Below are 27,473 nucleotides of genomic sequence, written 5' to 3'. Positions count from 1 at the left end.
ACTTCCTGGTTCATAGCTCGACACTCAGCTACTGAGTCAGGGCAGCTTGGTTCTTTTCTTATAAAAGATTTGTTCAGCCAATAAAATTTGTAGCTGTTGATTTGTAAGATTAATAATAATCTATAAAGTTTTATTGAGAATGACTAGCTATGCTTAGTATTGAGTTGATTAAAGAAATATGATATAATACATGGCATGAAGAAATTTATGATCTAATTGAGTAGTGATATATACACATGTATATTGTATGTACTAAATACTCTGTATGCCATATACTATCTATGTGAAGACTGTACTCATTTATTAATACTATATATACATAGTATAGTATATATCATATAGTACACATACACTGTTATGTATTTTTATGCATATAATTATTTATTCAACTAGATAATAAACTTTTATGCTATGGACTATATCATATTTCCTTAATCAAAGCATATATATATATATATATACACACACACACACACACACACACACACACACATATACACAACATATGAAATGGATATTATATATACACATATGTGTGTATCACTTTATTTCCAAAGCATGAATTTTCATTTTATTATTTAATGAAGGGGACATTGAGATGAATACTGAATAGTAACTAGTAATGAATCAGGCTAAGATGAATCATTGTGAGCAAAACAAAATGAGTAGGCAGTTCAAAAGGGGCAAAGGACTTGAATAGGCATTTCTCCAAAGATATACAGATGGCTACTAAGCACATGAAAAGGTACTCACTGTCACTAATCATTAGGGAAATGCAAAACAAAACTATAATGAGTTATCATCACACTTATTAGTATGACTATCAAAGAAAAACAACAAAACAAAGCAGAAAGTAACAAGTTCTGATGAGGATGTGGAGAAATTGGAACTCTGTCCACTGTTGGTGGGAATGTAAAATGGTACAGGTGCTCTGAAAAACATTTTGGTGGTTCCACAAAAAATTAGAAATACCATATAATCCAACAATCCCACTTCTGGATATATGTACCCAATAACATTGAAAGCAGGGTCTTGAAGAAATATTTCAGTACCCATGTTCATAGCTGTTCACAATAACTAAAATGTAAACAACCTAAATATGTATCCCTTGACAGATGAACAGATAAGGAAAATGTGGTATGTACATATTTTAGAATATTATTCAGTCTTAAAAAGGAAGGAAATTATGACATATGCTAAAACGTGGATAAATCTCGTGGACATTATGCTAAGTGAAATTAGGCCAGTCACAAAGAGACAAACACCTGTCTGATTCCATTTTTATGAGGGACTTATATAAGCCCAAATTTTTGAGACAGAAAGTACCATGGTGGTTGCGAGGGGAGAGGAGATGGGGAGTTATTGTTTAATGGATTTCAGTTTTCAAGATGAAAAGAGTTCTCAAGTTTTCAAGATGAAAAGAGGATGGTGATGGTTGCACAATATGAATGTACTTAATACCACTGAACTGTATACTTAAAAATGGTTAATATGCTATATTTTATGTTATGTGTATTTTACTACAATAAAAACGAAAAACAATGAAGTAGGGGGATGCATATACATGTATTTTATTAATTTTGTGCTTATGTTTTTATAATTCATGTTAGTATTAACTTTTAATATTTATAATCATGAATGTAGGATACAACATTGAGACATGCTTTTGCTATCTATATTCATTCCTCTTTCATTAGGCTTACGTTATACTAGAGGCCTGGTACACGAAATTCATGCACGGGGGGCGGGTGTCCTTCAGCCCAGCGCACCCTCTCCAATCTGGGACATCCCTCTCACAATCCAGGACTGTTGGCTCCCAACCACTTGCCTGCCTGCCTTCCTCATTGCCCCTAACCGCTTCTGCCTGCCAGCCTGATCACCCCCTAACCACTCCCCTGCCAGCCTGATAGATGCCTAACCGCTCCCTTGCCAGCCCAGTCGCCCTCAACTGCCCTCCCCTGCCGGCCCAGTTCCCCCCAACTTCCCTCCCCTGCCGGCCATCTTGTGGCTGTGGGCGCTGCCATCTTTGAGGGTGGGACAGTCAATTAGCATATTCCCTCCTTATTGGCTGTGTGTGCCACCGTCTTTGCAATGGTGTGAGGGTCAATTAGCATATACCCTCTTTATTAGAAAGGATTGCTAATGAAAATTACTATTTCAGATATTCAGTCAACACTAGAAATTTCTCAGCATTTTGAATGATGACTGTCCCAATGACATGAAAATCTTATTGTGCCTTTTATTTATCCTGTTATCTTTGAGTCATAAAAACAATTTTGTATATTATTTCAAATGTTATAGTGTTTATTTAAATATTGAAGATATGGATTGATACTTAAATATTAACTACACTCAACTAATGTTGAGTGTAGTTAATATTTTAGCATAATAATTGTTACTTGTTGGTATTTCTAGTATCAGTTATTTGTGACTTTCTTTCTTTTTAGGCAGAAGAAATGCATGAGTAAATTATTAGAATACAGTGCTGATGTCAACATTTGTAATAATGAAGGCCTTACAGCAGTAAGTGCTAAGAATTTCTTGAGATTTTTTAAATGCTTTTTAGAAATATCATTGAAGGTGATAGTAATGCAAAGTGCAGTACAAGTGTTTTTGCAAGTTACTTCTTTGTGATAATTAAGAAGATGCAGAATGATTTGAGATATAGTTCTCAGCTATATTTATTAAGAGAAGATATAGTCCACCATATTTCTTCTTTTTTCTCCTGTTTGAGTATATGCCTTTTCATTTGTTTTGAAGTCTTATTCCCCTAACTTTTGTCATCCATTTTCAATGACTTTCAGTGGCCCCTACTGGAGATTGAGCCTGAAACTTGGGCATGTGCCCTGACTAGAAATTGAACTATGACCTCCTGGTTCATAGGTTGATGCTTAACCATTGAGCCACATAGGCCAGGCGGTTGTTATACTTTGATCCACATAGATATTATAGAGAGATGGTATAGGATATTTGAAGAGATTGCTGAAATAAATTTTTATTTTTTTTAAATACATTCCATTGAGTCTCCACAGAGAGGAAAGGAGAGAGACAGAGAGCCAGAAACATCGATGAGAGAGAAACATCGACCAGCCGCCTCCTGCACACTCCCCACTGGGGACGTGCCCGCAACCAAGGCACACGCCCTTGACCGGAATCGAACCTAGGACCCTTCAGTCCGCAGGCCGACGCTCCATCCACTGAGCCAAACCGGCCTCGGCTGAAATAAAAAATTTTAATCAAATTCTCATTATTTAATGAAGCATTATTCATTTTATAAGTAGAGATAAAATAGAATTTTGTGATTATTGAGAAATTGTTTTAAAATCATGATAGAAGATGTTAAGTTTTACTTATTAAATTTTACCTCCCTATTTGTGAGGTGATAGAGATATTAACTAACTGGAAGGTGGGAATCCTTTTACAATGTATATGAAATCATCACACTGTATACTTTAAATATTTTATAATTTTATTTGTTAATTATATCTCAATAAAGCTTAATGATGTGCTAGGTATCACAGAGGGTTATAAAACTATCTGTCCTTAGAGCACTGTCTAATATAGGTAAGATAAGGTGTCCAATATTCCCATAATGTTTATCGCATTAGTTTTTATCTGCTAATTTCTTCCACTCCTAAACTTTAAAGGAAGTAGAGTAGGACATTTTTAAACATCAATTTTTTTTAAAAATATTTTTTATTAATTTCAGAGAAGAAGGGAGAGGGAGAGATAGAAATATCAATGATGAAAGAGAATCATTGAGCAGCTGCCTCCTGCAGGCCCCTTACTGGGGATTGAGCCCACAACCTGGGCATGTGCCCTGACCAGGAATTGAACCGGTGACCTCTTGGTTCCTGGGTTGATGCTCAACTGCTGAGCCACACCCGGCTGGGCTAAACATCAAATTTTAATCTAAAAACTATTCATGTGTTTATTTAAAGGGTCATTTGATTATACCAGGCTGTTATAGAAAAAGTCTCTATTCTTTTTCTGCCTGGGATCAACCTCGGTGCTCTCTCCTGTGGGTGTGGTATGTCTCCTTTTCTTGGATACTATTCTGGCTGCCAAGCATGTTCCTGCCTTGTCCCAGACCACCATGGTGGAATTAATTCAACAGTTGGGTTCATTGACCTCATTGGAAGCTGGGATGGTGGAAATGTGCTGCTACAGAATTGAGTACTTGTCCCCAAACATGCAGGGGAGTAAAGCCAAGCACTGCTGAGATGACGGAACCTTCAGTAGGGAGCCAAGAGCCCCAGGATTGTTTCTACAAAAGGAGACAGTCGTTGACTGCATGCTTTCTAGGTTGGTCAACCTCACAAAAGACTCATGTTTCTTCATTTGTTCTTTCAAAGGACAATACTTAACTATATGCTAGGCAGGCACTTTGCTGGTGTGGGGATAGAGTTGTGAATATTTCTGATTCAGACCTTGTCATCTCCAAACACGAAAGTCAGCAGGTGTTGGTGACGCATTGTAATGTCAACATAGGAGGAGAGCTATGGAAGAAATGGAGGGGGATCCATCCTTACCTAGGAGCATGTGAGCTGAGGCCAAGGGACAATTAAACAGTGGAGTGTTAAAAGTGGTGGCTAAAAGAGTGTTAAAAGAGTTCTAGCTCTGTGGAATAGATTGGTGAAGGCTTGGAAATGAAAGAGAGCATGATACATTAGAGCAGCCGTGGGCAAACTACGGCCCGCAGGCCGGATCCGGCCCGTTTGCAATGAATAAAACTAAAAAAAAAAAAAAAGACCGTACCCTTTTATGTAACGATGTTTACTTTGAATTTATATTAGTTCACACAAACACTCCATCCATGCTTTTGTTCCGGCCCTCTGATCCAGTTTAAGAACCCATTGTGGCCCTGGAGTCAAAAAGTTTGCCGACCCCTGCATTAGAGCAATGAGCTTAATGTGGTATTCAGATACCCCTGGAGCTTCATGAATACTTCCAAAGGCTTGTGGCATGTATGTTTAAGGATATCACTTTACAGATCTTCCGTTTCTGTGTTTCTATGTGCTCTTAAATGATCTGCTCAAGAGCATCCCCTGGTAGAGTGCCAGCCCTTTCCACTTTTACCTTAAAAATAATTCTCCCACCACTTGTTTTGAGTAGAATACATTTTATACTCACCCATCCTGTATATTGCCAAGATACATTGTCAAGGCTGGGGTGGGGCTAGGAGTAAACAAACAAAAAAAGCCAACTCAAAATATTGGTGTCTGCAAAGGCTCTATCATTCATCACTCTTAGGCTTTTTCCTGTCTTATATATGTATTGCTGTTACTGGTGAAGTATTTAGACTTGAGTTGCTTTATTCTGAATTCAGCACAATTACAAAAATGATGCAATAGTAGTCTTGGAATATTTGCTTGGTTTGTCATCAATACCATCCCACAACTACTATCAAAGAATTCATTGCCTCTAAGGCAGCGGTTCTCAACCTGTGGGTCACGACCCCTTTGGTGGTCGAACGACCCCTGTGGGGTCGCCTAAGACCATCCTGCATATCAGATATTTCATTACAATTCATAACAGTAACAACATGACAGTTATGAAGTAGCAACGAGAATAATTTTATGGTTGGGTCATAACATGAGGAACTGTATTTAAAGGGCCAGGAGGTTGAGAACCACTGCTCTAAGGTAAAGTTCAGTGAGAAGCAAAAGAACGCCAGTAGGAAATGCTGAAGTCAGTGGTGACTCTTTTCACCCAACTGGCAGTCATGGTGACTTTTTATCTATCTATTTTATTCATACTTATATCTATCTATATTTACCTATATTAGGAAGTGGAGGAAATGGGCAGTGACTGCTAATGGGTACAGGTTTTCTTTTTGGGGAAATGAAAGTATTCTAAAATTGATGGTGGTGGTGATCACACAACTCTGAATATACTACAAGTCTAGAGGTTGTTTACTTAAATAGGTGAATTGTATGGGATTATGCCTCAAGTAAATACACATATACCTTATGACACCCTTGTCCCCCCAAAATAAAACATTCTCTTGATCTTCAAACCTCCAAAATTCTCATTCCATAGTGAGCTCCTCTCAACTATTTTTAATGGATTTAAACATTTTGTTTTCCCTGTATCTGAATGACATGCTACTATTGCTACCTTTTGAATTTTTCAGTTTTAGGCTTCACTTAATTGATTTTCTGAACAATAAGATTATTGCTCTCTTTTTCAGGCTCCCTCCCATATCCCTTCATGTACAAGCACATTCCCTCAGACCCTTACAATAGAGTCACAATTTTTGTTATGTCATTTTTCAATGTTTTAGTTTTTGATTGTGTAAAACCTATTCATAGTTAGGTTAAGTTGTTTTCTATTGTTACTTTTCTGTTTTATAAAGCATTTCATTTTTCATGTAGTTAAAAATTGCATTTAAAAAATTGATGTAATTATAGATTCATATGCAGTTGTAAGATACAGAAAACCCCCCTGTATATTTTGCCCAGTTTCTCATTGATCACATTTTACAGAACCATAGTATAATATAATATCATGACCAGGGTATTGGCATGGGTACAGTCTTACTCATTTCCTGTTTTACTTGCTTACTTGTACCCAGTTTTACCTGTGTGTATGTATGTACATATATTAAGTTTTATACAGTTTTATTACCTGTGTAGATCCATGGGTCCACTACTGTAGTCAACATCCTGAACATTTCCAATTCCACAAAGATGCCTTGTGTTGCTCTTCTTTTCTAATCACACCTTTCTCCCCCTTAACTCCCATGCCTAACCCCTGGCAACCACTAATCTATTTTTCTTTTCTGAAATGTTGTTTCAAGAATATAGACATGGAATCATAATGTGTGGAACTTTTTGGGATTGGCTTTTGTATACTCATCATATTCCTTGGAGATTGATTTAGATTTTTGTGTGTATCAATAGTTTGTTCTTTTATATTACTGACTAGTATTCCTTGGTGTAGATATACCACTGTTTGTTTAATCATTCACCTCTTGAAGGACAACTGGGTCATTTCCTGTTTGGAGCTATTGCAAGTAATGCTGCCATAAGCATAAACATTAGTGTATAGGTTTTTGGGGTGAACATACATTTTCATTTCTCTGGAATAAATGCCCAGGAATGCAGTTGCTGGGTTGTATGGCATTTTCATGTTTAGTTTTCAAATGCACTGCCTTACTTTTCCAGAGTGACTGTATCGTTTACCACCCACCAGGAATCTAGTTTTTCAGCATCCTCACTAGCATTTGATATTGTTAATGTTTTTTTTTAAATTTTAACAATTATGATAGGTACTAGAGGCCCAGTGCATGAATTCGTGCACCAGTGGGGTCCCTTGGCCTGGCCTGCGGGATTGGGCCGAAACCGCCTCTCCAACATCCCCCAAGGGGTCCCAGATGGTGAGGGGGTACAGGCCAGGTGGAGGGACCCCACCGGTGCACGATTGGGGTTGGGGAGGGATGCGGGAGGTTGGCCAGCGGGGAGGGACCACAGAAGGGCTCCAGGGCGTGTCCGGCCCGCCTAGCTCAGTCCTGTTTGGCCGGACCCCAGCAGCAAGCTAACCTACCAGTTGGAGCATCTGCCCCCTGGTGGTCAGTGCACGTCATAGCAAGCAGTTGAGTGGCCTCAGCATATAATTAGCACATTATGCTTTGATTGGTTGAACGGCTGACTGAATGACCGGACATTTAACATATTAGGCTTTAATTATTTAGGACTAGAGGCCCAGTGCACAAAAATTTGTGCACTTGGGGGGAAGGGGGAGGGTTCCTCAGTTCGGCCTGTGCCGTCTCGCAGTCTGGGACCCCTCGGGAGATAACGACCTGCTGGCTTAGGCCTGCTCCCAGGTGGCAGAGGGCAGGCCCAATCCCTAGGTGCAGCCCCTGGTCGGGCTCAGAGCAGGGCTAATTGGGGAGTTGGGGCGCCGCCCCTGTCATGCACAGAGCAGGGTGGATCGGGAGGTTGCGATGCCACCCTCAGTCACGATCAGGGTAGGGCTGATTGGGGGGCTGGGGCACCGCCCCCTGTCACACTCAAGGCAGGGTCAATGGGGAGGTTGCGGTGCCACCCCCTGTCACGCACAGAGCAGGGCCAATCAAGGGGTTGGGGCTCCGTACCCTGTCACGCACAGAGCAGGGTCGATCAGGGGGTTGGGGAGCTCCCCCTTGTCACGTACAGAGCAGGGTCCATCAGGGGGTTGGGGAGCTCCCCCTGTCACGCACAGAGCAGGGCCAATTGGGGTTGGGGAGCTCCCCCCTATCACTCACAGAGTAGGGCTGATAGGGGAGTTGGGGCACCACCTCCTGTCACACACAGAGCAGGGCCGATCAGGGGGTTGGGGCGCCGCCCCCTGTCACACACAGAGCCGCAGGGCAATCAGGGAGTTTGGGCGCTGACCCCTGTCATGCTGATCCCGGTGCCGGGAGGGATCCCGGTGCCGGGAGGCCTCGCGGCTCCGCTGATCCTGGTGCTGGGAGGCATATTACCCTTTTACTATATAGGGTAGAGGCCTGGTGCATGGGTGGGGGCCGGCTGGTTTGCCCTGAAGGGTGTCCTGGATCAGGGTGGGGGTCCCCACTGGGGTGCCTGGCCAGCCTGGGTGAGGGGATGATGGCTGTTTGCAGCTGGTCACACACCCTTCAGGGTGGGGGTCCCCACTGGGGTGCCTGGCCAGTCTGGGTGAGGGGCTGAGGGCTGAAGCTCCCAACCGCTCCTTTTTTTCTTTTTTCTTTTTATTCTGGGCCAGCTTTAGCTCTGAGGCTCCAGCTCTTAGGCCTCCGCTGCTGAAAGCAGGTATCTGGTTTGTTTCGGTTCTATAATGAAACAATGTATAACTCCAGCTCTGAGATCCCAGCTCGCTGAAAGCAGGTTTCTGGAGTTTTGTTTAGCTTCTATATTTGTTACAATGTTTCAAACTGCAGGCTCAGAGGCCGGCAAGGCAGGTTTCCTCCGTTACTGAAGCAAGCAAGCCTCATGTTAGTTTCAAGCTGCCTGGCTGCTGGCCGCCATCTTGGCTGGCAGTTAATTTGCATATCGCCCTGATTAGCCAATAGGAAGGGTAGTGGTTGTATGTTAATTACCATATTTCTCTTTTATTAGATAGGACAATTATATCTCTTGTAGTTTTACTTTGCTTTTGCCTAATTGCTGATATTGTTGAACATCTTTTTTATATGCGTTTTTTACCATTTGTGCGTTTTTTACCATTTGTTCATCCTCTTATATGAAATGATAATTCATGTCATTTGTCCATTTTCTAATTGGATTTGTAAAAAATTATATTGATTGCTTTTTAGAGAGAGAGAGAGAGAGAGAGAGAGAGAGAGAGAGAGAGAGAGAGGAAGAAACAATGCTTTGTTGTTCTACTTAATTATACATTCATTGGTTGATTCTTGTATGTGCCCTCACCAGGAATAGAATACAAAACCTTGGAGTATGGAGTAGATGCTCTAACCAACTGAAGTAAAGAATATGGCACCCACTTTGTTAATTACTTTTTAATTTATGTTTGCTTCTGCGGAAGGAAAATTATTCAGTACCTTTTCTATAGAGAAAACCTATTCATAGAGTTCGGGATCATCTAAGAAGCAGACTATTTGGTGATCCTAAGACTAAACTTAATTACTTTGAACCATGAAGTGCTTGATTTTGAAATACATGGTGATGTAACCTATATCTTGATGCATATTTTTCCCCCTGTAAAAATATAGAAAAACATATATAGGCTTAAATTTTAATTTTAGTCTTTAGTGTGTATTATGCTCACAGTTGGGAAGTAATAGCATCTATCTGCTGTTTTTATGTGAAACACTCCTGCATAAATGCTAAGTAACTAACTGACTGCACAGATACACTGGCTGGCTGTGAATGGGCGGACAGAGCTACTCCATGACCTTGTACAGCACGTCAGTGACGTCGATGTTGAGGACGCAATGGGGCAGACAGCGCTGCATGTGGCCTGCCAGAATGGTCACAAGACGGTAAATTCAGCTGTGAGAACTTTAAGTTGCATGTGTTTACTTTTGAAAACTTTGAATCATGAAAAGTTTCTCACTGTGCATACATAATTGGAACCATGAAGCATCATAGCAAAATCTTGTTATAACATTTTCTGCATCATACAGACTTTTGGTTAATATATTTTATGTGGAAAAAGGAATAGAAAATAGTCCTTTAAAATCTGTTTACAATATTTATAATTTGGATTTTAACTTCATTTCTGATTCACAGATTTTTAAATAGCTGAATGTATTAAAAATTTAAATGTAGTATGTTCATATATAATTTTAACAATTATGTTTTGTTCTCAGTTTTACCAACTAAGTTTTTCATATTTTCTTTTATTTTTTATTACTCAGCCTCAATGATTGGGATTAGATATAAAGAAAGTCAATACTGACATTTCTTAAATCATTTAACTTGGGTTATCATATTTGTCTACTATCTCAGAATATGATGCAAGCACTAGAATGACAGTTGTTTTCTTTCAGACTTTAGGTTTCTAAAATCATGCATTTGTTTTATAGCAATAGTTTTCTGTTAATTCTATGTACAAACATTTGGCTTTTAAAATTCCTAATAGTTTTCTCTCATTAGGAGACTTTGCTGCCTTATATAAAGGTTGTTAGCTTACGATTATAAATGAATATTTGCTTTGCTATAATTTCCTGGTTACTTTCCTGTTGTTTCCTCCCCAACCCCCGCCACACACACACACACACACACACACACACACACACACACACACACACATGCATTTACTATTATTGACAATAGAATGTTGCTTATTTACTTGCTAACCGTAAAAATAACAACAAAGACCAACCCTATACAACTTTAAAGCTACAAAATTTGCTTGTTTATATTTATTTTTTTGTATATTCTTTGAGTCTTATCTTTTTGTGGGAGAATTCTTAGTGGAGTCATTGGTTTCCTTCTCTGCAAACACTTTTTTCCTAACCTGGTTCAGGATATAGGATCCTACGTTTTAGATGTTTTATGTATGACTTCAGTTCACAGAATATTTCACTTCTTTAAGATTGTGAGGCCAAGGTTGACATTGTCTTATTTAAGAGTTAGATAAAAGGAGGGATGTAGGATTCTTTTGATTACATGGAATTTTTCTGAACATCATTGTTCGTTTTTAATTTTTTTGTCTTTTATTATCTGAAAAGTAACCCAGTATTTTCAAGGAACATTTCTTCTCATTGTCTCAGAGTCCACACTATTAAATTTAAAAAAATATTTTGTATGATAAAAAATGATCTGAAATATTCTACTCTTGAGTGGCCTAGTGTCTGTCTGTCTGTCTCTCTCTCTCTCTCTCTCTCTCTCTCTCTCTCTCTCTCTCTGTTTTCTATACTGGACTGTACTTTATTTTTTTTGAAATTTATCTTTATAACAGGTAAGTGGAGTGTCATGTACTAAGATTGCAAATCCTACCTGTTGTTCAGGAACTTGTGTAGGAAAAAACTGGAATTCAGATTAGGAATGATCTACAAAATCTCATTTTAGCTTCCTTGAATCAGTGAAGAAGCAAGAATTGCATAGAAAATCTTATTTCAAAACGTGCATTACAGGCTGCATTAGAAATTTAGAATTGCCTTCTGAAGTTATTGAAAGGTAGGTAGTATAAGTATAATATATTCCATATGGTTTGAACTTAAAGCAGGTGTGGTAAAGTAAGGGAGAATTCCTCATAGCCAAATGCCTTTGAAGAATTATATTCTCAGAAGATTTATAGGGAGCCTGACTTTACTGTGGTGATGAGTTTTACAGGGTGAGATTTTGCAGATATAGTAGAGGAGGAAGTGTACAAAAAACCATGTTGACTGGTGGTTGATTGTATTAGTGAGTGAGATTCCATTCTGTCATAGTTGATCAATTGTAGTTATCTGGAAGGATCATATACAGATAATATTTAAAACTGTTTTTGGAATCATTGTATTCATCTTTAATCCTTCTTCAATTAGGGCAAGAAAGGATCTTGAAAAATTAGCGTACCTTCTAGCCTCCAGGCTGAATTGTATTTCTAAAAATCTGTGTTGACAGTTGTACTAATATTACCTGTGTCTCATAATTACTCATGTATTTCTGGTCTGTGTTCACAGTTCCATGGATAAGCATATCCTTTTATCTAGAGCTGAATATGATTTATTGGGTTATAAGATATGATAAGTTATTACTGGATAGGGATTATTGATTTTTTAAACTCTGTGTATCTTTCCATAAGTTGACTACTGAGTCTAAAATGCTTTGTCAGGTATCACAATTGGGACTTATTTTAGTGGCAAGTGAAAATGGCTTTTTTATTGTCTCAAAGTAGCCAGTTCTTACATCAAATCATTAACAGGTATTCAACACTGGTGTCCATGTAGATACAGGTTCAAGATTTCAGTTTATGTTTAAGCTGAAAAGCTTGCATATTGATTATGTATTTTTTATAAAATGAAATAGGAAACTTTAGAGGGGGAAAGAAACTCTATTTTAAAACATTTTTAAAAGCATATAATTTCTTTCAAATTATAGAAACAGCTATGACAAAGAAGTCCTCTGAAGTTTCAATCTAATCTCATTTTAGAGTAAATCTCAAAGGGGCATGATAAGATTTAACTGGCTGAGAGTGCTAAAGCTTTGTAGAATTTGTAATTGAAGACTACATTTTTGCTGTCAGGCTAAGAATTACTGATTTACATTACTTTTTTAAAGTTAAAAGATTTGGTATATTCATTTTTGTCATAACTAAGAAATCGAGTAATCTTTGCTATGATTTCAAATAGATGCATCAATTTCATTAGCAGTAAAGGTCTCATCATCCTCTTGTTGGAAAGAAGTGGTTTCGGCAGTTGAAGAGTACCTTCTGATCTTTTATTTGTCGTTGCAACATAACAGTACTAAATTTTAAACTACTTCTATTCCTGTTTATAAGTGATCAGGTCAAAGAAATGATCATAACAATTTCTGAATAATGCAATTATCTATAACTTTCCTTAGGTAAATTGTTTATTAGCTATATGATACTAAAATTATGGTTTGTTTTTTGATACTGATTTTGACATATCATTTCAGAGTTTGATTACTCAGCTGGCTTATTATATATAGTCTTTGGCAACTCTTTGTTCCCATGCCTTATGTAGCTCCTAAGGTATATTCTGTTTACTGATCACATCATTAAGAAAAGCATTGTGAACACGTTGGAAAACACTTAAGAGCACTAATAGTTTTGGTACTATTACTGTCATTATTAATATGGATGATGGGATTCTTCAAGCAAAGTATAGAGAGCACTATCTGGGTCCTTAATTGACTTAGCTTGTGCAAAAAGCTATTGTGTTTTTTGAGTTTTAATCTCATTGTTAGAAAGAGTAGTGAAGCCTCATATTATTCTACATGGTGTATAATTGACTCCAATTTATTTGGCCATAAGTTGAATGAATATTTTGGTAATTTTTTCTTTGTTATTAATTAAATTTATTAATGTGTTGAGTTGCCACAAATAGTTGCTTACTGATTTCTGGAATACTTTGGATTTAGAAACCCTAGAAAACTTTCAGATGGTTCATTCTCAATTTATATGTTAGAGTACACAGCAGGATTAGTTTATAAACGAATTTCAATTTATTTGTACAATAAATGTTACTTTTATCAGAATAAATTTTATATTTCTAAATTTATATAGCTGAGTCTGAAGCTTCACAAACTTAAAACAGTAGCTGAATCCTGCTTAGATTTAAGCTATTTTGACACAACTTTCTTAGGTCAGTTGTTAATTAGCTGTATGATACTAATTATGGGATTATAGACTATCTTTGATAGAACTGACTGCATTTTTTGCTGAAATTGTAGGCTTGTTAAGGAACAGTGCTCACCTATGTTCAGTCAGCTCTCTTTCTATCTTAAGCCAGCTCCCAAGCTTTTCATGCAGAGATTATAGACCACGCTTAATTGAAAGCTTTGCAAAAACATTAATTGGATCTGCCTTTAGGCATAAAGGTAGATACTCCAACATTTCTTTCTTTCTTTTTTTTTGTATTTTTAGGTTTAGAGTAATTTTTTTTATTTTAATGTTAGAATTCTACTTTATCACTTCTAGGCAATGTGAGTAAATAATAAAAAGTTCTCTTTACTCTGTTTTTTCTCACAGAACTGGATAATAATTGATTTTTTTCTAGATGTTACATAAGAGTTCAAAGTTTCTATAGTTTTATGTGAACAGATTTCTAGAGAAGATTTATATAAACCAGCCACTGATTAGTGAGTTGGCCGTTTTTCTTAGTGCTTAACTTATTTGTGCATTGCTATTAAGTCATTTCATCAGAATATTCTTCTAATGTTCAGAATTTTTAAAATGTAATTAAATTTATTGGAGTGACATTAGTTAATAATCACAATTCTTTTTAATAGAAGATAAAACAAAGATGCTTGCTTTTTTGTTGTTTGGTCTTTTAGCAAATGATAGTACCATAATAGATTTTACTTGTAGTTTTAATATTGAATATCTATTCCTTTTTATTTTGATTAGTGTTGTTTAGAGTGTTGACATTGATAAAGTAGAGCTGCTTTGGATTTCTTTGTAATTTATCAGTGTATTGGGCACAGGTGGTCTTTGTTAGTCACTGCCTTCAATTAAATGACTTTTGTGATTGACCCAAACATTAGCTTTAAACATTAGTTTTCAGCTCAGGATATTGTTTTATCACTTGAAAGGTCATGAATTCTGTTGAAAATGTGTTGTTTCTGCTTAAGAATTTCGTGAGACCATATGAAAATCCCCTTTCAGTGCTTTCCTTTCAGGGTTCTTTCCCAGCACTCTCTTATTCTGTGAGGAAGAAGACCCCTCCATAGTAGATTACCTAGGAATCAGAATAATTGTTTTTGTTTTTTAAGGGGAGGAGGGGGACTTAAAGTTTTGAATTACTTTAAAAGCATATTCTGGTGATCTAAATTAGTCACATAAAATGATTTCACTGTAGTGCTTAAAATGTGTTGTGATAACTTGAAAAATATAGGTATTCAGCTACAGTCACAAATATTTATGTCGATATACTTTTACGTGTTTACAGTTATTAAATTGTAAGCTGCTGAGCTTAATTTTTTGCAAGTAAATGAAAAGGCATAAAATTTTGAAAACAGAACTTACGAACATTGTAAATCACAATTATTTTTTTAATTAATGGCTTATATTCCGTTAAACAGACACAGTACAATTTTTTACAGAAATATTTGTGTATAAGGGTTTAGGAGTGAGAAATTTTTTTTTTTTAATATATTTTATTGATTTTTTTACAGAGAGGAAGGGAGAGAGAGATAGAGAGTTAGAAACATCGATGGGAGAGAAACATCGATCAGCCGCCTCCTGCACATCTCCTACTGGGGATGTGCCCGCAACCCAGGTACATGCCCTTGACCGGAATCGAACCTGGGACCCTTCAGTCCGCAGGCCGACGCTCTATCCACTGAGCCAAACCGGTTTCGGCAGGAGTGAGAAATTTTTTTTTTTTTAAATATATTTTATTGATTTTTAACAGAGAGGAAGGGAGAGAGAGAGAGAGAGTCAGAAACATTGATGAGAGAGAAACATCGATCAGTCGCCTCCTGCACATCCCCCACCGGGGATGCGCCCGCAACCCAGGTACATGCCCTTGACCGGAATCGAACCTGGGACCCTTCAGTCCGCAGGCCGACGCTCTATCCACTGAGCCAAACCGGTTTTGGCAGGAGTGAGAAATTTGATAAAATAAATTTAAATCTGTCATTTGAATTCTATTCATTTCTCTGGATAGGTTTTTATCACCATCTAGCAGAGTACATATTTTGTTTATTTCATTTGTCTCTTGGTCTTCCTTTTCCACTAGAATGCAAACTTCATAAAGGCAGAGATTTTTGTCCTTTTTATTCATTGCTTGTCACTCCAGCATCTAGAGTTGTACCTAGTACATAATAGACATTGAAATTTTTGTTGAAAGGTGGAATGTACTAGTCAAATGCAGTACCATTTTGACCTTTTTTTCCTGCCTTTTTCTTTCCATTTCTGAGTGTCACTTTTTTCTTTTGTACCTTTAAGTGAAATGAATATTTATAGTGCTGATTCTTATAAAAGATCATGTTTGATTTGTTTGTATTGCTGGACATCTTTGCTTTTGAGAATCCCTAGGGGTTTTAGTAGTTGAATCTATAATTTATTCTCTTTGATTATGTTTTTGCCTTATACTTCTATATAGCTTAAAATTTTTAAGTAGTAGTGTTTCTTCAAATGCTTTTATGTATTTATTTAATAAATAGTTTCATCTACCTGAGTTTTACTAGTTACGAAGTTATTTTATCCTTTGTGTATATAGACTGGAAAATTTTTTTTAAACTGTGATTTAGGTCCTGGCCATGGGCATTGCTCAGTGGTTAGAACATTGGCCCATGCACCGAAGGGTTTGAGGTTCAATTCCTGGTCTCAAGGGCACGTACCTGGATTGCAGCTTTGCCAGTTGATGTGTCTCTCTCACATCAATGTCTCTCTCTCTCTCTCTCTCTCTCTCTCTCTCTCTCTCTCTCTCTCTTTCTTCCCCCTATCCCCCTTTAACTCTCTCTAAAAAAACCAGTGGAAAAAATATCCTCGTATGAGGATTAACAAAAAAACAGTGATTTAGGGTCTTTGTGACTTTCTTGCTCCTTGTCCCATTAAGCCATTTAATTGATAATTGAATTCTGCATTAGACTTTCTTCTCCTATTTCAGAGCTTTTACAAAAAGAAATCTGTAAACTTTTAATCACAAATATTGATGACTTTTCACTCATTTCAGTGCTGCAAGGTGATTTTTTTTTATTCATTAAAGTTTCTTTTCTTTTTTTTCTTTATTCATTAAGGTATTACATATGTGTCCTTATGCCCCGATTGTGCCCCCCCTCAGCTCCCCCGCCCCCCCCCTCCCCCCGCTCATGTCTTCATCCCCTGGTGTCTGTGTCCATTGGTTAGACTTATATGCATGCATACAGGTCCTTTGGTTGATCTCTCCCCCTTACCCCCATGGCCCCCTACCTTTCCTCTGAGGTTTGATGGTCTTATCGATGCTTCTCTGACTCTGAATCTGTTTTTGTTCATCAGTTTATGTTGTTCATTATATTCCACAAATGAGTGAGATCATGTGGTATTTATCTTTCTCTGACTGGCTTATTTCACTTAGCATAATGCTCTCCAGTTCTATCCATGCTATTGCAAATGGTAAGATTTCCTTCTTTTTTACCGCAGTGTAGTATTCCATTGTGTAGATGTACCACAGTTTTTAATCCACTCATCTGCTGATGGGCACTTAGGCTGTTTCCAAATCTTAGCTATTGTAAATTGTGCTGCTATGAACATAACGGTACATATATCATTTCTGATTGGTGTTTCTGTTTTCTTGGAATACATTCCTAGAAGTGGGATTACTGGTTTTTCTACTTCTTCAATTGCCAGTGATAATTTCTTTCACACCATTAGCAATATTAGCACTCTTGATGGCCTCTTTATGTTTTAAAATTGTGCTAATCACCCATTTCACTAGCAACAGAAGCAAATAAGACAACACAAAAAAACAAAACCCCAAAAACCAAAATCCACAAAAATATTCATAGCATTATTTCCTGAGATGTTAGTGCTAAACTGACTCATACTTGTGCATTCTCTCCTTTGTAGCCTGAGAGAAGCTTTTCAACAACCAAGACACCCCCATCTCTCACCCCTTGAACAACTTGGTTGAGAACCAAATTGTTTAAGATGGGAGCCACTCGAAAACCCAGGTTTGACTAATGTTAGTCTAATGGCTAAGTTGTTAAGCTCTACAATATAAATAAAAATAGAGAAATATTATAAAAAGAATATGGTTTTAGCATCATTTAAAAAGTAAACACCAATAGATGGCTAGGCAGTTATCCAGTAGGGAATTATTAGGTCATCTATGATTAATGTAGCTTATGAAGATATGCCAAATTAGTTATAATATATTTAGTAATCTGAATTCAGAAAAATTAGAACTTCTGCTTTTTGGTAAATAGCATAATGGTTATGAACCTGGGCTTAGGTTTTAATTCCTGCTTCCCTATTTATTTGTGTGTTGGGTACACATTATTTGACCCCTTTGAGACTCAGTTTCCTGCTTGCAAAAGTGGAGAGAATATTGACTTCCTCACAGGATCTATTAAATGAAATGATAACCTTAATCAATGAGGAAATTAAAAAAAAAATGAAATTATAAATGCTTATTAGTAGTGTCCAGGCACATGTTAAGGTGATTAATATTATTATATCATTAATTAGTCTTAACATAATTTTTATGGAATCATAATTTGTTTTATTAATAATTACTTTATTTCAGCTTCTCTCTGGATTGCTAGGTTTTAATTGCATATTATATGTATTTGATATGTTTGCTTTCATCTCTTCTGAGCTTTTTGAGAGTTTATTGTCTGTAACTTCTATCATAGTAAAACAGTATTATGGCTATCCATCACCCATTTTGGGGATTATACAGAGAACTTCTAGGTCAAAAATAAAAAAGGGATAAACCATGATCAAAAGGCTTAAATAGGCCTTATCTTATAAAATGACCCAAGTGCTTATTTTTTTTCTCTTTGAAAGCGGTACTAAACCACTGTGCCCAGTTTAAAGGAATTCTATAGCTGATTATAAAATTTTATGTAATATTTCTATTATATTACATAGATTATATGGATTTTAGAATTTCTCTTGGCATAGAAGTAAATTCAAAGAGCAAGATGTGAATAGTAGATTTTAAAATTTTTTATCAAAACCTTTGTAATAATAATAGTCCATTAAATCATCAATCTTCTTTGTCAAGTCATGATCACCAGGCAACAATATTCAACTCTTTCACCTTTTCTTACGATATCTATTTCCAAAGAACATGCTTCCTCTGGTCTTTCTCAATTCATGACTTTTAAATATCTCTGGATCAATTCTTGTTATGGTGCATGAGGGTTTAGCTCATTTAAATCCTCTTCCCATGCCCTCTTTTCCCCAATTTCTAAAATTAATTATATCACAGATTTTGCTTAGACAATATTAGTTATATATATAGTTCGGTAAATGTTGTTTATTGCTGAGTCAAGTAGTGAACTATAACAACATTTTCTACCTAGGGGACTATTTTTCTTAAAATTGACTTTGCTCAATTTTCTTTTTATTAATCAATAATTCTTCCTATATACTTCTACAAAAATATGAGCTGAGAGGTATCTCAGGACTGTTTTCTACAAAGACAGATTCATTAGATAATATCAGTTTTATTCTTCTTCTCTAAACCTGGAAATTGCTTATTCTCTCCTGTGTTTGATCTCCAGTACTCTGGATTCCACATCTTACTATATTTTAGTGTAGTCCCTTGTTTTGGAGGAGAATATGCTCCAGTAGCTTCTTGAGAAAGGTACATTGAAGGTAAATTTTTTTGAAATCTAACTAGTATATAGGTGAACATATTTTGTGTGTGTGTGTTTTAATTTAAAATTGTGTATTTGAATGATAGTGTGGCTAGCTAAAGAATTCTATGTTGGAAGTCATTTAACTTGCAATTTTCAAGGCATTTTATCTTTTAGATTCCAGTGTTGCTGTTAATGCCAGTCTGATTTCTCATTATCTCTGGAATCAAATTTCCTCAGTATTGTGAAATTTCACTTTGATGGAACCTTTTGAAAGCCTTTTAATTTATTAGACTGGGTACTTGGTGAGCCTTCTTTGTGTGTTTCTTTTGATTGATTTTAGAGAGAGAGGAAGGGAGAGGAAGAGAGAAACATTGATGTGAGATAGACACATTGATTGATTGCCTCCTGCATGCACCCCAACCAGGCAGGGATGGAACCTACAACTCAGGTACTTGTCCTTGACCGGGAATTGAAGCCGAGACCCTTTGGTGTGCAGGCTCTAACCACTGAACACACCGGCCAGAGCTATAGTCTTATTATTTTACTACCATTGCACTAGGTTTTAGAGCAGCACGAAAGATGAACATGTGTGTTCAACCCAGAAGTAACATTATACAGTCTAATTCCAAAAACTTTCAAGTTTTTTGTGCATTTTTTTTTTTTTGCAGGAGAAATTCAAATGAGGATTATAGGAATATAACCAGACTCTGTTTTTTAAGGTTTTCAGGCGAGCCTTGCCCAATCCCTAATCAAAAGATATGTATTCTTAAGATTTTATATTAGCTTACTTTTTGTTAATATTAGTCAGATGATTGCACAAGAAAAGCTTAGAGGACAGAGTACATTTGAATGGTGATCAGAAAAACCGAGTCAGTATTGGCTGCTGTTAACAACAAAAAACTTAGCTTTTTAACATTTTGTACTTTACCAGTTATGCTCTTTGACTTTGAGAGATTTATAGCTCTGGTACCTATTTTTAAAAATATGTTTTTATTGATTTTTAGAGAGAGAGGAAGAAAGAGGGAGAGGAAGATAGAAATATCAATGAGAGAGAAACATCTATTGGCTGCCTCCTGCATGCCCCTATTGGGGATCAAGCCCGCAACCCAGGCATGTGCCCTGACCAGGAGTCGAACTGGTGACCTCTTGGTGCGGGGGTCGATGCTCAACCATTGAGCCAAACCGGCTGGGCTGGTACCTATGTTTTTCTTTTTAGAGGCAAAAAAACCATGTTTTTTAAATTCAAATATTTAGAGCAGCACTGTTCAATTTACTAGCCATATATGGCTGTTTAAAATAAAATTAAAATTTAGTTCCTCAGTTATATTAGCCAAATTTAAAGTCCTTGGTAGCTACATGTGTCAGTTGTTTAGAGCTTTCCCAGGTTAGCACAGTTTATATTGCATTGACAATTCCACATATATTGTATAGTGCCTGAGAGACCCAGAGAGCTTATCAAAAATTGAATTTGTTCAGCCATCGTAATTGTCATGTTCCTACTCGTTCTTTAAAGCTTCAAGTTGCGGCAAGAACTTTTCTTATATGGGTTTAAATTGTGATAATTGTGTCTTTGTTTGACTTTTCTGGTCTACTTTTAATTGTTTTGTTTTTTTCCTCCCTAGACAGTGCAATGCTTGCTAGACAGTGGTGCTGATATTAACAGGCCAAATGTATCAGGAGCCACTCCATTGTACTTTGCTTGCAGGTATGAGATTTTATATTTCCAGATACTGTCATTAAAGAATGTCGTGTATTTACTATATTTCCAAACACAAACATTCCTGTATATTTTCTAAGGCTCTCTTGTTTTTTTCATTAATACTATGCTGTCTTTTAAGATGAAGTATATAGCATTATGGTTGTTACTTAACCGCATGAGGAAAAATATTTTCTATTATATTGCCAGTGTTTTTATATGGTGTAAGTGGAGCTTTTGATATCTTTGATTATTCAATTTTATATTGATTACTTATTAACTAATGAGAAAAGACATAATCCACTAATTTTCCTAGTTGTCTTTATTAAGTTCCAGGTCAATTCCAATGGGATAAGCTATTAAAGTATGTCTTGGTCCACAGTTCTGTATTTGCTTTCTCTGGATTTGTAAATTAAAAAAAATTTCTTTTGAATCATTATTGTTAGATATTAAATTCTGCACTAGTTATTTTTGTACTATGTCTTGGTTCATTTTCTTAAAGCACTTATTTTGTTCATTGATTCATTTATATAATTAGCAAACATTTAGTTAGCACTCGCTATTTGCCATCCATTAGTATAGCATTAGTGATACAGTAATAAATATACCTCAGTCCTTATGGAGGTAGCAATATAATAATTATACACATACACCTTTCCCCCCCATGCACACACACACACACACAAACACACGCACGCACACAATGTTATATTAATGTAGTTAGCAGTTAGGAACAGTTCACAATGCACTAGTGATTCTTCTCTTTGGTTTAGATTATATGAATTATAATATTTATTTAGGCTCTTAAATTCAAATATAGAAGCTCTCCAAAAAGCTCTTCTTTTCTTTATTTTTTGTTTTTGTTTTATAACATTTTATTGGAGATTTATTTTAGGCTGAAAGACCTGCTTTTCTTCTTGTTTAGCTTCTCTTTAGGATTTCTGATGTTACTTTGATCAGACTGATTCAAATCATCATCGAACAACTTTGAATTATAATACAAGGACTTTGGATCTCTAGACTAGATCTTATCTGAATTTAGTTATTTTCTAAAATTATACTTAAGAAAACCAGTTACTTCCATAGTATCTTGAGTTTATGAATAATATCATTGTTTGATTTCGTGAAATCATATTCTATCTTGAGGGGTTGTTTCTAGATAAGACCTTTCTTTGAAGGTTCAGATTTGAAATGTCCACTTGCCTGATTTACACCATCATTTGAAAGTTTCATAAAATGTCAAATGTCACCATGTCCAAAATACAGGTTTCTGATTTTCCTTTTCAAACCTCCTCCAGTTTTTCTAATCTCAGTCATTGGAACCCATATCCTTTCAGTTTAAACCAGAAACTAGGTCATCGTTTTTTTGTTTTTTAAAAAATATATTTTATTGATTTTTTACAGAGAGGAAGGGAGAGGGATAGAGAGTTAGAAACATCGATGAGAGAGAAGCATCAATCAGCTGCCTCCTGCACACTCCCCACTGGGGATGTGCCACAACCAAGGTACATGCCCTTGACCAGAATCGAACCCGGGACCTTTCAGTCCACAGGCTGACGCTCCATCCACTGAGCCAAACCAGTCAGGGCAGGTCATTGTTTTTTATATCTTTCTTTCTCTGACCCTCCACTTGACATTAGTCAGTTCTATAAATTCCACCTCCAGAATATATTCTGAATCTCTTTATTCCAACTCACTGAAACGACTTTGGTTAGAGTTGTTACCTCTTATCTAGAGTGCTGCAGTAGTCTCATAAGTGGTTTTTCTGATTCTTCTTTCTCTTCCACTGTTCTTTCCTCAGTTGCCAAAGTGATCTTTAAAAAATGAATTAGTCTTGTCACTTTGTGTTTAAACCCTGTATTTAAAACTTTTCAGTGCCTCTTTGTTATATTTCAAATAAAATCTAATCTGCATTCACCCGTGAGACCTGCGTGGTCTGACCCCTACTTGGCTCACTCTGCTTTGGTTGCATTGGTTCTCTTTGAGTTCCCCAAACACAGCTGACTCTTTCCAGCAGGCTATTCTACATGCTATTTGTTTTGCCTGAAAAGGTCTTCCCTAGGCTTCTTTTTTCCCTTTTTTAAATATTTTTTATTGATTTCAGAGAGGAAGGAAGAGGGAGAGATAGAAACATCAATGATGAGAGAGACTCATTGATTGGCTGCCTCCTGCATGCCCCCCTCTGGGGATCGAGCCCGCAACCGGGCATGTGCCCTTGACAGGAATCGAGTCTGGGACCCTGAGTCCACAGGCTGACACTCTGTCTACCGAGCCAAACCAGCTGGGGCTCCTAGGCTTCCTATATGGCTGACTCCTTCATGTCACTGCTTAACTGTTACTTTGTAGAAAGGCAATTCCTCACCAATCCAAGTAAGCCTCTCCCCAAATTTTCTATCATATATATGGCGTATTTGCTTGTTTACAGTGTATCTCCCCTACTAGACTGAAAGCTCAGTGAAAGCAAGAATTTTGCCTATTTTATTCACCACTTTATGGTCAATGTGTAGTACAGTGCTTTCTGCTGAAATGCTTAGTAAATGTCTGGAATGAATCACTATAGTTACATGTCTGAAAAATATCTTATATAGAACAATGCCATGTATAATAGTAAAATATAAGCATACTAGAGGCCCGGTGCATAGATTTGTGCAATGGTGGGTCTTTTCACCTGGCCAGTGGGGATTGGGCTGAAACCTACTCTCCAACATCCCCTGAGGGCGTTTCAAATTGCGAGAGGGCAGTTCTCGAGTGATGCATCCCACAGCACCCCAGAATTGGGCTCCCTCCTTTCTGGTTCCGGGGTGGGTCACTCGAGAACCACTGCTGCCAAGTCACTGCAATTCAGCAGCTCCCATATTGAGTGTCTGCCCCCTGGTGGTCAATATGCATCACTGCTACCAGTCAGACAGTTGGACGGTCACTTAGCCTTTTATATATATAGATAGATTAGTATTGTACAGAACTGGACTATTTATTTAGTTAGTCTAAGCATAGGGATATGGTTAAAGAATTTTTTAGAAGTACTTTCTGCTAGTATTCTCAAGTTTTATTTATTTATTTTTATTCATTGATTTGAGAGAGAGAGAGATTTATTGTTCCACTTATTTATGTATTGGTTGCTGACCGGAGAATGAACCTGCAACGTTGGTGTATCAGGATGATGTTCTACCCAACTGAGCTACCCTGTCAGGGCCCCATCATTAAGTTGTTTTTGTTTTTTTAATTCTTACCCAAGGATGTGTTTTTATTGATATTTTAGAGAGAGAGGAAGGTGGGGGGGGGGGAGGAGAGAGAGAGAGAGAGAGAAACATCAATGTGAGAGAGAAATATCAATTGGTTGCCTCCCGTATGTGTCTCTACCAGAGATTGTGCCCTAGGTATGTGCCCTTACCAGGAATCGAACCCATGACCTTTTGCTGTATGGGATGATGCTCCAACCAACTGAGCCACCTGGGGAGGGCATCACTAAGTTTTTTTTTTTTGTTGTTAATCCTTACCCAAGGATATTTTTCCATTGATTTTTTAGAGAGGGGTAGAGACAGAAAAACATCGATGTGAGAGAAACACATAGATTGGTTGTCTCCTGCATGTGCCCTGGTGCAGGGGATCAAGCCTGCAAACAAGCCTTGACCAGAATAGAACTTGAGACCCTTCAGTCTGCAGGCCAATGTTCTAATTACTGAGCAAACCAGCTAGGGTGGCATCACTAAGTTTTAACCTAGCAAACATTGGATCTCTTTGAACAAAGATTTTTAAGCAAAACTGGTTAGAGTTGAGAAGGAAGTGACTGGAAGAAACCAAAGCATAGTCTTCAGTAGCAGTTACTTATCCCAAAATATTATGATTTATTATAGGTAATATGTCTCAAGTTCAATACTCATATTTAATAGGTCATTTTCTTACCTACATAGTGAAAGTATGACTTAACATTGAGAAATGTTTTCCTGATTGTTGACGATGTAGTTCAGATCTTCCTCTCAATTCTTAAAAATTCTTAATCCTCGTTGATTCATATTAACTGTCCATAATTCATAGAGAAAGACTTTAAATTAAAACAATTATATTTTTAACTTGTTTCTTTTTCTGTACAGTCATGGTCAGAGAGACACAGCACAGATTCTTCTATTACGAGGAGCCAAATACCTGCCAGATAAAAATGGAGTAACCCCTCTGGATTTGTGTGTACAAGTATGTTGTTAATATATATTCTTAGCCCCTTATTTTATAATAGAAGGAAACTGATAAAATAACGTTTTTTCTCAAATGAGAGTGTGGGTACAAAGATTTTTATTCTGTAAAGAATATGCTCTTGAAGAGGAACAGTGATATAAGAAATATATATTGGTCTTTATGACACATGAGCTTCTAAGACCCTTGGGTTCTCTAGAATGTAAGAATGTCTTTTTTTTATATTAATGAGATGACTGGTGGCTGAAAGCCCTTAGATAGCTTCAGGATGTGGGCTGGTTGCCAGAGGAGCCAATCATGGGATTAGAGGGCAGCTTCTTCTCCTGTTCCTGGGGAGGGGAGAGGACCTGGAGCTTGAAATCAGTCACTGATGATCAATAATTTAATCAATCATGCCTATATAATGGAACTTTCCTAAACACCCTAAACAGTGGGGTTCTCAGAGAGTTTCTGGGCTGGTGACTATGTTAAAGTGCTGGGAGGATGACATGCCCAGAGAGGGCATGGAAGCTCTGCTCCTTCCCACATACCTTGCCCTATGAATCTCTTCTATTTGGCTACTCCTGAGTTGTACTCTATATAATGAACAGGTAATAGTAAAGTGTTTCCCTGGATTCTGTGAGCTCTTCTAGCAAATTATCAAACTCAAAGAGGAGTTGAGGAACTTCTGGCTTACAGCTGTTTAGTCAGAGTGTAGGTGGTCTGGACTTGTGATTGACCGACTTCTGAAGTGTGAACCAAGCTCCTTATCTGGGTTGTCTATACATTATCCTTTAGGAACTTTGTTTTTAAAGCTAGATAATTTTAAATATATTTTTTAGGGTGGATATGGAGAGACCTGTGAAGTATTAATTCAGTATCACCCTAGGCTTTTCCAGACAATTATTCAAATGACACAGAATGAAGATCTCCGAGAAAACATGGTAATGTAATTGTGCTAGTAGCCTGTAAATGAACAAGCTTTATGCATGCTTAACATATATGGCAATTTACAAATGTGTTTCTTAATCATATTATTATAAATATTTATAATGTTATTTATAAATAATGTATATTACAAATATATGAATAATGTAATTATGTATATATTATAATAATTTATTATAATGAATATTTTAATATTTGTAATAAATTTATCTTCATTATAGGATAAGTATGAATTATATAATAATTAATAAACTTTGTGCTAATATTTGGCCCTATGAATCTTCTTTCCTCTGGGTCTTTGGTTTCTCCTAAAGATAACTAGAATATTCCCCATAGTTAGAGGAAAATAATCTAAGGAATATCATGTTATGATTGGTAATCACTACTTTACTGAGCTCTGTATTTAGAATAGCTCTACTCTTTGAAAAATTGCAGCATTTATATTGCTTTTAAAATTTAGAATTAAATTTCTATAAATAAACTTGGTGATTTCTGTTCTGTTTCTATTTTTTTATTGCTTTCTTGGTGATTTTGAGCAAAGATTTTAGGTCATCTTATCTCTATATTAGCTTTTGAATTTATGCAAGGCAAAATAACTGTAAAGGACTTGATTTCAGCTAATTGGCTTGGGGATACTTATTAAACTAATAGGTACTTAATTTCTTGATAAAGTTTATATAATTGCATTTTTTTTATTTGTAAAAAATTTAGTTACGGCAAGTTCTAGAACATTTGTCTCAGCAAAGTGAAAGCCAGTACCTAAAGATTTTAACAAGCCTTGCTGAGGTTGCCACAACAAATGGTCATAAACTGCTTAGGTAAGTGTTTCAAAATATAAACAGATCAATAGTAACAATATCTGTCAGCTTTTAGGCATTTCTGGGAATAGTTTATTTTGTTGGATGCCTTTTGTCAGTGGTAAGATGTCCTAAAAATTTCCTGACACATCCTCGTGTGTTTTGTTTTAAAGAACCAGGGCAATCAACTTTTACTAAGGAGACTTTAGTTTCCATAAAGAGGTAAAACTAGGGACTTAAGTGGATTTGGACATATGTGTCTAGAATTTTACAACATGATTGCTTAGAACAGTCATGTAAGTAAAATGTGCAGTAAGAAGAATCAAGAAAGCAATTGAGGAATCTTGATAACTAATATGTAAAACTGGGTAAACGCTAGTGTTTAACCTCTCTGTGCTCCCTAATGATTCCTTATAAAATTTTCTCCTTGAACTCTCCCCCTTTCCAGTCCTTTATTCCTTCCAAAAATTATGTGGT

The 27,473-nt window shown here is 36.7% G+C and overlaps 1 protein-coding gene across 2 annotated transcripts in view; it reads left to right on the top strand.

Annotated features, from left to right (window-relative positions):
• HACE1 (HECT domain and ankyrin repeat containing E3 ubiquitin protein ligase 1) overlaps positions 1 to 27,473 on the top strand; it is a gene marked incomplete at its 5' end in the record, with an annotated part of 84,557 nt that overhangs the window by 8,327 nt on the left and 48,757 nt on the right. Inside the window, 6 exons of one of the 2 annotated variants that reach the window (XM_081093995.1) lie at positions 2,448 to 2,523; positions 9,830 to 9,961; positions 21,011 to 21,093; positions 25,176 to 25,272; positions 26,094 to 26,195; positions 26,911 to 27,017. In XM_081093995.1, coding sequence (XP_080950121.1) covers positions 2,448 to 2,523; positions 9,830 to 9,961; positions 21,011 to 21,093; positions 25,176 to 25,272; positions 26,094 to 26,195; positions 26,911 to 27,017 — 597 coding nt within the window. Of the gene's footprint in view, positions 1 to 2,447; positions 2,524 to 9,829; positions 9,962 to 21,010; positions 21,094 to 25,175; positions 25,273 to 26,093; positions 26,196 to 26,910; positions 27,018 to 27,473 lie in introns of those variants that run through there. The other variant, XM_081093996.1, reaches the window with a different exon arrangement.

Source organism: Myotis nattereri (assembly GCF_964212035.1).
Source record: "Myotis nattereri genome assembly, chromosome: 6".
Classification (NCBI taxonomy): domain Eukaryota; kingdom Metazoa; phylum Chordata; class Mammalia; order Chiroptera; family Vespertilionidae; genus Myotis; species Myotis nattereri.
This window is presented reverse-complemented; position numbering and strand designations above follow the sequence as displayed.